Genomic DNA, 12,642 nt, shown 5'->3' with positions numbered 1-12,642 from the left:
GAGCCAAACAAAAGTGCGCATCGCGCATGCGCGAGGATTCGTGCATGCGCGATGCGCAAGACAAAAAACAACACCAATGGGAGGGGGGACCAGCTGAGGAGTAAATCTCCACAGCTGAAACAGACAAGTACAACACAACAGCAAGACTCTCAACAGGAAAACATAGAAAATAACGAGAACAAGAAGGAAGAGAATAAAAATAGGAAATCAAAGAAACAACAGATGACCAACCCAGAGGAAGAAGACCAACACCAAGACACTTTTAATAAAAATAATAGAAACAAAAATACCCAACAAACTAAAATAAACAACCCAACAAGAAAACCAGAAGAGACAGAGGTAAAGGACACAGATCCAGGAGTGGACTCAGAAGAAGAGGAGGAAGAAAACAGAGAAATGGAAGATGAAGGGAAGGGCAAGTACATGGATATATTTTTTTTTAAAGAATGTATGGAAACAGTAAAAGAATGGCAGTCACAAGAATTCAATGAAATAAAAAGAAGAATAAAAAGTACAGAAGAAAAAGTGAATAGATTAGAGATGATCACGACAGATATAGGAAAAAGAGTAGGCAAGGTGGAAGAACGAGAAACAGCCGTAGAAATGGAAGTAGATGATTTAAAAAAGAAATTAGAAGAATCTGATTAAAAAAAGTTAAAGAGACACAGGAGCTGTTAGCTCAGAAGATAGATATAATGGAAAATTATAATAGAAGAAACAATATAAAGATAGTGGGCCTTAAGGAAGATGAAGAAGGCAAAAATATGAAAGAATTTATAAAAGAATGAATCCCCAGGGTCCTAGGAAGACCAGAATTACAGGAAGAAAAGGAAATAGAAAGGGCACACAGAACATTAGCCCCTAAACCACAACCACAACAAAAACCAAGATCCATTCTAGTAAAATTCCTAAGATATACAACAAGAGAAAATATATTGGAGAAGGTAATGAAAAAAATAAGAGAAGTCAAAAAACCACTGGAATACAAGGGTCAAGAAATTTTTTTCTATCCAGATATAAGTTTTGAACTCCTGAAGAAGTGGAAGGAGTTTAATGCAGCAAAAACGACCCTATGGAAAAAAGGTTATAAATTTATGTTAAAATACCCAGCAGTACTTAAAATAGTTATCCCGGGGCAGCAAGGCAAACTATTCTCGGATCCGGAAAAAGCACGAAAATTTGCAGAACAACTACAAAACAGACAGAATGAAGAGATGTAACAAAACAAAAATGACAACAAACTATATATATAAAAAATAGAGTATAAGTAAGAACTAAGAAGGGAAAGAAAGGGAAGTAAGGAGGGAATTAAGAGAGTGACCTTTGTTATATATGAAGATTAAAATCTTTTCTGGGGGGGCTGGATGGGGAAGAATAACAGTCACTGTGAAATCAGTTGACGCTTGCGAGCGGATTCGCAAATCCAAATGGAGAGGGGAGATGTGGTTGCCCGACAAGGAACAAAGGGCAACTCAGAAAGGGGAGGGACTATTGGGGTTAAAGGAATATGAGATATGAGAATAGTGGAAATATTTTGTTTTAGAAATGTTGTCTTATAATGTGTTCAAAAAAAGAAAGCAGAAATGGATAAGAAGGGAAGGTGGTGATGAGGAAATGGAAAGGAAAGATAAACAAAGTATGAAATGACTATGTTAAACTATATGACTTTAAATATTAATAGAATACATAACTAAATCAAAAGGAAGAAACTTAAATTTACTGAAAAAAGAAAAAAATTGATATAGCATTGTACAAGAAACACATCTAACTGAAGTGGAACACAAGAAATTAAAGAGAGATTGGATAGGACATGTAACAGCAGCATCATATAATTCAAAAGCCAGAGGAGTAGCTATATTAATCAATAAAAATGTACCAATCAAAATAGAAGAGGAAATAATAGATCCAGCAGGGAGATATGTAATGATAAAATGTCAGATATATTCGGAGTTTTGGAATATACTCAATGCATACTCACCCAATGAAGAAGATCAAAAATTTATGCAAGATATCTTTTTGAAGATAGCAGATACACAAGGGAACATACTAATAGGAGGGGATTTTAACCTTAATTTGGACTCAAACATGGATAAAACTGGGAAAAAAAACTAACAGATAGAACAAAGTAACGAAATTTATAATTAAATCGATGCAAGAAATGCAACTTTTGGATATATGGAGGAAACAACACCCAAAGGGAAAGGAATATTCATATTATTCGGGTAGACACAAAACATACTCAAGGATAGACCTAGTCCTGTTATCAGCCCACATTCAAGGGAGAGTTAGGAAAACGGAATATAAAGCTAGACTATTATCGGACCACTCACCCCTGTTATTGGCAATAGAGCTAGAGGACATCCCACCAAGAATGTATAGATGGAGATTAAATGCCATGCTACTTAAAAGACAGGATTTTAGAGAATTCATTGAACGACAAATTAAAATGTACTTTGAAATAAATACGGAATCAGTGAAAGATAAGTTTATACTATGGGACACAACGAAAGCGTTCATCAGAGGGCAAATAATAAGTTATGTAACTAAGATGAAGAAGGACTACAATCGGGAAACAGAACAGTTGGAAAGGGAAATAACAAATATAGAAAAAGAATTGGCAATAAAGGAAGATACAACTAAAAGAAGAGAATTGGCAGATAAAAAAAATAAAATATGAAACACTACAAACATAAGGTGGAGAAGAACATAATGAAGACAAAACAAATATTATGAGCTAGGAGAAAAAACGCACAAAATTCTAGGGTGGCAGCTTAAGACAGAACAAACTAAAAGAATGGTATTGGCATTAAGGAAAAAGGACAAACAAATTACATATAATCCAATGGAGATCAATGAAAACTTCAGGGAATTCTACGAGCAACTATATCAAACTGAAAACGAAAGGAAAGAAGACAAAATAGATGAATTTCTAACTAAAATTGAACTACCGAAATTACAAACAGAGGAGCAAAATAAATTAATAAAACTATTTGAAATAGAAGAATTACAGGAGATATTAAAAAAACTACCGAACAATAAAACACCAGGAGAGGATGGATTCCCAATAGAATTCTATAAAACGTTTAAAGACTTATTAATTCCTCCCCTCCTGGAAGTAATCAACCAGATTGATAAAACACAAAACATACCAGGTTCATGCAAAACAGCAATAATTACAGTAATACCAAAGACAGGCAAAGATCCACTAGCACCAGTGTCATATTTAGACCAATATCTCTACTTAAAACAGATTTTAAGATAATAGCTCAACTATTAGCCAACAGATTGGCCGCCGACTATGTACCAAAAATAGTAAATCTAGACTAAACTGGATTTATTAAAAAAAGACAAACAGCGGACAATATCTGTAAATTTATTAACTTAATTCATGCAGTAGAAGGAAATAAAACTCCAACAATAGCGGTTGCTTTAGACGCAGAGTAGAATGGAATTATTTATTCAAAGTACTACAAAAATTCAGCTTACCAGAGAAATGTATTAATTGGATTAAAGCATTATTTAAGGGGCCATTGGCGAAAGTGACAGTAAATGGATATATATCAAAACAATTTAAGCAGATGAACAAGGCAGGGATGTCCACTATCTCCCTCACTGTTCGCGTTAGCTATAGAACCACTAGCAGAACTGATAAGAACAGAAAATAAAATAAGAGGGATAAAAATAAAAGAGTAGGAATATAAAATCAGTCTATTTGCAGATGACGTTATAATATACTTAACAGAACCAGAAATATCAATAAAAGAATTACATAGGAAATTGAAGGAATATGGAGAAGTATCGGGGTACAAGATCAACGCAAATAAAAGTGAAGCAATGCCAATGAATAATGCGGATTTCACAAAGTTTAAGAAAGAATCACCATTTAGATGGCAAACACAAGCAATGCGATACCTAGGTATACAACTAAATAAAAATCTCGGCCATCTATATAAACTAAATTATCATCCATTAATGAAAAAATTACAAGACGACTTAGAGCATTGGAAAGACTTACCACTAACACTGATAGGAAGGATAAACTGTATTAAAATGAACATTTTCCCAAGGATACAATACCTATTTCAGTCATTACCAATTCACCTAACAGAGAAATTCTTCAAGGAGTTAAAGAAAATAATAAGGAAATTCTTATGGAAAGGGGGGAAACCGAGGATAGCACTAGATAACTTAACAGAATGGTACAAACAAGGAGGCTTACAACTACCAAACTTTAAGAATTATTATAGAGCCGCACAATTAAGATACCTATCAGATTTTTATCAAACAAGGGAAAAACCAGATTGGACCAAATTAGAACTAGATAAAATAGGGGAGAAGCTACCTGAACATATACTATATAAATGGGATGAAAAATTGGTGCAACGTAGGAATTCACTGGTATTGCATCATCTGCTCAACATTTGGAAGATTCATATAGAAAGGAATAAAACAAATTACCAACTACCAAAACTAATATTGACCCAAAATCAACTAATCCCTTTCACAATCGATAACTTTTCCTTTAGAGAATTGGAGAGAAAAGGGATCAAAAGAATAGAAAATTGTTTTTCGGGAAATAAATTAATATCCTTTGAACAAATGAAGGATAAATATAATATAACTCACGATACAATGTTTGCATACCACCAACTGAAAACCTACTTGAAGGATAAATTGGGAAACAATCTGAGGTTACCAGAAGGAAGCAATTTTGAATATGTGATTACAGACACAATGATAATTTAAAAATTTGTAACAAACATGTACATCAAACTGCAAGAAAAGGAGAACGAGGAAACAAACGGTAAACCTAAACAAAAATGGGAACAAGATCTAAACATAAAGATAAAGAATGAAACATGGGAAAAGCTATGCTCCGGAACTATGAGAAATACAATAAACACGAGGTTACGCATGATGCAATATATCTGGATACACAGGCTATACATCACACCTCAAAAGTTAAATAAATGGGACCCAACAGTATCAGACAGATGTTTTTGCTGTAAAAAGGAAACGGGAACAACAATTCATGCAATTTGGATATGTGAGAAAGTGAAAAAATTTTGGGAAGATCTAAACCAGATATTAAATAAAATCATAAAAAGCAATATACCAAAAAAACCCAGAGAGCTTCCTCCTAAGTAATATAAGAAATAAAGAATTTGGACTAGATTTGGATGGAGCACAAAAAAGATTTGTTATGATAGCCTTAGCTGTAGCAAAAAAATGTATTATGTCAACCTGGAAATTAGAAGACAACTTGAGAATACAACAATGGTACATAGAAATGAATAAATGTATTCCATTAGAAAAAATAACATAATTTAAGAAATAACATCACAATATTCGAACAAATATGGGAGCCGTACATAAAATACAATAGAGAAATCCTACCATGGACTTCCACCACCTAAAATGACAGAAGGAGAAGACAACGAAAAGAACTGACTCAGTAAAATTTCTTGTTTATTTTTATTAAGTGACAATGTTGTTTAATGGGTTTAATCTGTCTTATAGATTGAACTTCAAATAAATGGGAAAGGGGGTGAGGGAGGGAGGGAAGGGAGAGGGGAAAAGGGGGAGAAAATGACACTATATATTCAAGAAAAAAAAATGTCTGTATGTATCTTGGTCAATATGGTTTATAGTGTGAAAAATAAAATTTTTTAAAAAAAAGTACACTGCTTGACCTGCTGAGTTTCTCCAGCATTATGTTTTTACTTTGTATGGCTTACCCTGACTACTCTGAGCTGTCAATGTCTTCGGCACTTTTTGCAGCAATAATTTTCTGATCTGGAATAGCACAATGTTTCCATACACTGGAAAGTCCTTTTCAGATGTTTGCATTGCCATCCACGATACATTTAGCCATCTTGGTTCTATGTACCTGCTGTATGTTTTAATTTTGTCTTTCTGTCTATCCAATATTTGCTTTGTGGCTTTGCATGTTTGTAGCACATTTCTGGTATTAAATCTGTCTCAAATTATTACCATATTGTTTCTCTTGGCTGTGATGATAAGAGCTAAGTGTCACAGTGTAAAAATAATGGGCTAATTCCTTTTTTTGGGCTCCCTCCCAAATTTGATGCATAGTTAAAAATTGTAGATGAGTTGGGGAACAATCTGAACCATTCCAATTAGTCAGTATTTTTTCTGTGTTTGATGAACTATGAACTAATTTCTCCTTGGAAAAATCATATGGTACCATGAATTATGAATTTGAAAGCAATATAAATATTGAAGGGTGGTTGCAAAGGAATGTTTTCAATTAAAAGGTTGAAGGGAATCTGGTGGTCATTGCATGAAATCATATGTAAACAAGAAGCCTTGTCATATTGTATTTAAACTGCAGTGACTTGCAAGATTATGGAGAGAGCTGCAAAGTTGGATTAGTGTTTTTTTAGGCGTTATGCTTACAATTAGCCATATGACCTGCTTCAGTAGGGCATAGATTCCTCTGTATCTTTATCCTGAACTTATAATATTTAAGTAATTTAAATCAGTTTTTAATTGTTTCCTCGAGGCTTTAAGGGACAAATTTTGATTTTTTTTTTGGTGCACCAAGATCCTGGCATATCAAACAATGTTCTAATCAACCTGAAAAATAATTTGCAGTTAGAGTAACAATTCTATTTCTCACTTCAGATGCTGTCTTTAGGTAGATGAGAAAGCCAAGAATATAAAATCAAACTATAAATTATTGTAAGGAGCTTTTCATTGTTATGTTGCATTTTGATTCCCATGGTTTGTTTTGAATTGCACTGTACTTCGGGTTCGTGAATGTTATTTGGAACCATCAGGAAAATGTTGTTGGCATGTTTCATGGAAATAAATCTAAGTAAATTTATTAAACTTTTAAAATAGGTTAGAAATAGATCAATGGCAGATTATTTTTAGATGAATGAAATGAAACTCACAAATCTAAATTTTAAATTTAGATGCACAGCATAGTAACAGGGCCTTCTGGCCTATGAGCTGTGCTGCCCAAATATCCCAATTAATCTACAATCCCTGTACATTTTGTAAGATGGGAGGAAACTGGACGGAGTACCCAGACGAAGCCCACACACAACACAGAGAGCATTGGAGTCTAACCCGGGTCGCTGGCGCTATAATAATGTTGCGCTAACTGTGCTGCCCCAATATAGTATGGATCACATTTTCTGGTTCAGTCAGTGCCAAAATGAAGAGGCAATTAAAAATTGCAATCTGATAACCTAAAGCAATTAATAAACAAAATGGATCATTTAACATGCAATTATTTATCCCAATCAAACATTTTTTTATTTGATGTTGAAGATTCTTCACTACTAGTTTAGTCAGGGTTCAGAGATGGAGAAGCAGCAGGGGTTACACACTTGAAAATTACTTTCTTTTCATAGGCAAATGAAGTTTCCTTCTTGCAAGGGTATTGCATAGCAGGATATTGAAAAAGGCAAAATAGTTGCAGGATTTCTTCTGGGTTCTTGTTTAAAACGGTAAGATTATAAAAACATAGAACATTTCAGCTCAGTACAAGGCCCTTTGGCCCAATATGTTGTGCCAACATATATGAACCTACTCAACAATCTAACCCTTTTTTTAAAATCTCACACCCGTAAGCCTTTAGTTTTCTTGCATCCATTTGCCTGATTCCTTTAAATGTCCCAATTGTACTAGCCTTCACTACCACTGCTTGCATTTGCAGAATAATGGCAGAAAGCTTCTCATATTCAAAAAAGAAAATTCTGTCACAGATTTGCATTTTCTACTTTTAGTACTGCAGTTGCCATGATATCTTATTATTAGGGAAGGAGAGAAAAGATTGTTTCATGCCAGAACTGAACATGAATTGCCTCATGACCAAAATACATGTTTATTTGTCTTTGGCAATCAGATTGGGTGCAGAAGAAAAATATTCTAATGAACAAGAACAATGAATTTCAGAAATTTACATCCAAAAAATAAAATAAAAATGTACATGCTCTTAAATGCTCAAAAATATCAAGTAGGTGCGCTGTCATATAGAACTTTAAAATTATTGAGTAATTACATCTTTAATCCTGGAGCTAACAATACACATGGCTTTTATAAACTACTTACAAATGTTTACATTATACAAATTATGCTGGAACCATAATTTTATACTTGAACATTCATTTTTGAACATCTATTTCACTCTTGGAACTTTCATTGAATTATTAATGATCTTAAACTATTCAGATCTCAAATTCATTGATCTCAAACTATTCAGATATTTTGTTTCACCAGAATAAACCAGGTGTTTGCAATACTGAATTACTAAATGGTCATAATTTTTACCATGAAATACATTTTTTTTATTGTATGGTGTTACTGTTATTATTTTTGAATCTTTGCAAATGGAACGAAGAACCTTCCAAATAACTAAAGTTCAATAATTACATTTTCTGACAGCAATAATTATTCACCCATTATTGTTAGAAGTTAAGATGCAAAAGTGTGCTCCATTATCTATCTAAATAACCCTGTTTGATAGTGTTGATTGAATGCTTTGTATTCATGATCACAGTCTTATGAATATTGATCATTTTTTCCACAGACACAGAAAGCTGAAAAGTAAAGAAAAATAATAAATTTCAAAATATTTTTCAAATGTAGTATTATTGCCACAAAGGAACATAGTAGTGTTCCATATGACTTAGAATTGACCAGTGTTATAAATTAAGTTTTAGCTTCTGATTGAGGGAAAATGAGGGTACAGACAATGTTTCCCTTTTTTTTCTGTTATTATCCCTTTTTTTGATTCACAGAAAGCCTCATTTACCATTTCAATTTAAAATGGCATTTTGGTAAATGTAATTCCACTAAAGTATTCTTTTGATGCTTCAGTGTGGATATGTTCTTAAGTCTTGATTTAAAAAAAAATAGATTCTGAGACCGATATTTAAAATTTAATGAATAGGATATTGCCAGTGGCCATCTTGAAATGTAAATGTCTATTCCAGAACATTCTTTTTGTATTTTCAGTTGAGATTATTGAAAACTTGCATATTGACTTGACCCTCTTATGAATCATCTTCAAAAATAGCAAAAGTTAGAATATTAAATTTGAAACCCCTAAAAACCTTGTATTCCTTTTCTGTGTGTTATTTTATAGTTACCTCATTCATAAGAACCTTTGTCATTCATGCTGATGACATCCTGCCTCTCAATTACCTTTATTTAACTCTATGAAAACCAATGAACTATCTGACTGCCTGTCAAAGAAATGTCAGAATTTCTTCAAAGCTGAGTAGTAAGAACTGAATTATTTGATATCTTTGTTGCTGTGCCCCATATGCTGACCCAACAACACATGAAGGTTAACTCTAAAGCAAGGCCACATTATAACTGATGGTATTCAAAGCTAGGGTGATTTACCCATCATTCAGAGCCTATGCTTTCACCTTCACAATGTTATTTGCCTCTTGGGGTGAAACACAAAAGATTGCAGACCCTGTGATTGTTGTCAAAACACAGAAATGCCAAAGGAACTCTGCCAGTCTCGCAGATATCTTGAGGGAGGGCTCAGGCCCAAAATGTCAAAAAATACCTTTTCCTCATATGGACACTGAGAGACTGGCTGAGTTCCTCTAGCATTTCTGTGTTTTGATTGCTTGCCTCTTGCCAACTATACCTTTATCCTCCAAATTTTATTTCTCAAATCATCCATCCTGCAAAGCACCACAATTTGTTCAGACCTGAGACTCTTGTATCTGGGACCATTCAGTTCCATTTTGTTTTGCCCATCTTTGCTGTCTCTGCATGTACATCTGATTGAAATTGTCTAATTGGTTAGAAAACTTTTAATCTCTTCCTCCATCCTTGGATGTTCCATCTTTTTTTTAAAATTTTTTTATTTTTCACACCATAAATCACATTAGCCATGATATACACTTTTTCTTTTTCACACATATACAGTGCCTTTTTCTCCCCCCCACCTCCCTCCTCCCAAGCCACCTCCCCACCCCCCCCCCTCTCATCCATTTTAGGTATACAATCTAGGTTGCATTAAACCAGTCAGACAATGTTGTCACTCAACAAAAATACACCAGAAATTCTACTGAGTCCATTCTTTTCTTTCCTTCTCCTTCCATCAACTTAGGTAATGTTTGTCCCCGGTAGGTTTTCGCTATTGTATTTAATGTAAGGCTCCCATATTTGTTCGAATATTTCAATATTATTTCTTAAACTATATGTTATTTTTTCTAATGGAATACATTTATTCATTTCTATATACCATTGTTGTATTTTCAAATTATCTTCCAATTTCCAGGTGGACATAATACATTTTTTTGCTACGGCTAGAGCTATCTTAACAAATCTTTTTTGTACATCCTCCAAATCAATTCCAAATTCTTTGTTTTTTATCTTAATGTACGTTGCAAGTAACTAGTGCTACTCTGTACATTGCAACACTTACGATGGCAGCAAAACCTTCCCCTTTTGTTTCCTCCTGAACCCCTGGCATACCATCCTTTGATATGCCTTTCATTCTTTTTGATTAGTTTTTGTACATTTTTTTTTCTCTGATATTGTTTAGGAACCAGTATAGGTAAAAGTGAATCTAATTATATTCTCTTTAAAAATAAATATTTGTAAAACTTTGTAGGTCAACCTTTGCTGTTTGACTTTAAATTTTACTTTGTTTCATATAGCATCAGCAGAGAAGGAGTCTATCAAAAACATGTACCTGAAGCTCCTCGATGCTTATGGCCTTTTGGGTGTTTTGAGATTGAATCTAGGTAAGTAGCCTTAGTATCTCGGTAAGTAGCAAAGGTGACTTTGTGACTAAGTTATAACTAATTTTAGTATTTACCACAATCATATTAAATGTAATTTTTTTACAAAAGTAAATAAGTTGAGGAAACAATTCTCCTTTTTCAATGGCCTGAAATGTTTGATGTTTTAATTTAACTAAGAGATGTGGCTAATTTTTATGTCTACAAACATGTGTATCTCTATTTCATAGATGACAATATGTTACATTACCTTGTGCTGGTAACTGGCTGCATGTCGGTGGGAAAGATACAGGATTCTGAAGTGTTCAGAGTCACTTCTACAGAATTCATTTCTCTTCGAAATGAGCCTTTGGACGAGGAACGCATCTCCGAGGTACGCAAAGTGTTGAATTCTGGAAGCTTCTATTTTGCTTGGTCTTCCAGTGGCGTCAGTCTGGACTTGAGTTTGAATGCTCATCGTAGAATACAAGAGCATACAACGGATAATCGATTTTTTTGGTAAGTTGGTTGTTGTACAAATCCATAAAATTGATCTACCACAACATGATAATAAAGATTGGTGCATTTACAGTTATTTGCAACCTTTTTTTTTTAAATTGCAGACCTCTTAGAAAAAAATAAATAAGTGCAAGAATTTGGAAGCCATTGAGATAAACAAGGTTTTGCTGACTAACTGTATGTCTGTATATTTAGGAGGATCCTTCTCTTAATGATTTTCAGCTCTTTGATTAGAGATGATGGATATTGAAACTAGGTTTTCAATATAAACTGATGGATATTGAAAATATGCAAATCACAGGCTCTGAACTGCATTGCATTGAAATGAAGTATGACTTGGTGGCAGCTGAGAAAATCATAATAACAATACATTAATAATTACTTCTAAATTATATTCCTTATTATGAAACCCCAAATTAATTCCTTGGCATCTCAAAGCCAACACTTGTTTAATCATTTGTGTACAATTTAAGGTAGGTTTGGTGGACGACAAAGAGGAACAAATTTCAATGTCTCTCAATTATTACAGTAACAGCCACATTTAACTGAGGTGATGCAACCTGGCCTGGGTGTGCAGATCTTCCTTTTAATGAAATTAGGCTCCATCTGCCATGTCTCTCTGTCCTCTTGTCTCTGGCCTAAGTTTCATCATCTCAGGACATCAAATTGTTTTGGCTGTTGTGCTTGAGAATTGATATTCTCATCCACCGACTTGCCTGATAACTGATGGAGTCAACATTTAAATTTAGTTGCCTGAAAAATTTGTCATATTTCAGCTCCCCCCACCCCGTGCCCTTCTTTACCACTGTTCTAAATGGCAAAGGCCAGCTTCTCTGTTCATATAATAGTTGTTACCTCTGTTACAGTTGAAGACATTGAGATTAGTTTAAAAACAAAGTAGAGTATTGAGAGAGCTTTATTCAATTAGTTTTTACAATTCAATGTTCTTCTAATATGTTTTGCTAGAATTGGAACTCCTAGGCAAAAAAAATAAAGTTAATTTTTTATGTCACCTAGGAACCAAGCATTGCATTTGCACCTGAAACATTATGATGTGAATTGTGATGAATGGGTACTGAGAATTATGTGCGGAGGAGTGGAAATCAGGACCATCTATGCTGCTCATAAACAAGCAAAAGCCTGCTTAATTTCTCGTCTCAGCTGTGAAAGAGCTGGCACAAGATTCAATGTACGGGGAACAAATGATGATGGACATGTGGCAAACTTTGTTGAAACAGAACAGGTAAGATATTTTTGAGGTGGTCCTTTCTTTTGATGATGCTTATTTGATGGGTATTATAAATGAAATAACCCATTATTTTCATGGACAGGATAAAGAATTCCCAAAAGTAGGTGCAAAGATATAAAGTTCACCTAATCTGTAAACAAGATTGCAAAA

The 12,642-nt window shown here is 33.9% G+C and overlaps 1 protein-coding gene across 11 annotated transcripts in view; it reads left to right on the top strand.

Annotated features, from left to right (window-relative positions):
- synj1 (synaptojanin 1) overlaps positions 1 to 12,642 on the top strand; it is an 83,480-nt gene that overhangs the window by 11,096 nt on the left and 59,742 nt on the right. For 10 of the 11 annotated variants that reach the window (XM_069888764.1, XM_069888765.1, XM_069888763.1 and 7 more), the window contains exons 3-5: positions 10,662 to 10,748; positions 10,976 to 11,243; positions 12,261 to 12,486. In XM_069888764.1, the coding sequence (XP_069744865.1) occupies positions 10,662 to 10,748; positions 10,976 to 11,243; positions 12,261 to 12,486 (581 nt within the window). Of the gene's footprint in view, positions 1 to 10,661; positions 10,749 to 10,975; positions 11,244 to 12,260; positions 12,487 to 12,642 lie in introns of those variants that run through there. The other variant, XM_069888770.1, reaches the window with a different exon arrangement.

The sequence above is a fragment of the Narcine bancroftii genome, chromosome 7 (genome assembly GCF_036971445.1).
Source record: "Narcine bancroftii isolate sNarBan1 chromosome 7, sNarBan1.hap1, whole genome shotgun sequence".
Lineage (NCBI taxonomy): Eukaryota > Metazoa > Chordata > Chondrichthyes > Torpediniformes > Narcinidae > Narcine > Narcine bancroftii.
Note: the sequence above shows the minus strand (reverse complement) of the source record. Positions and strands in the feature narration are given on the sequence as shown.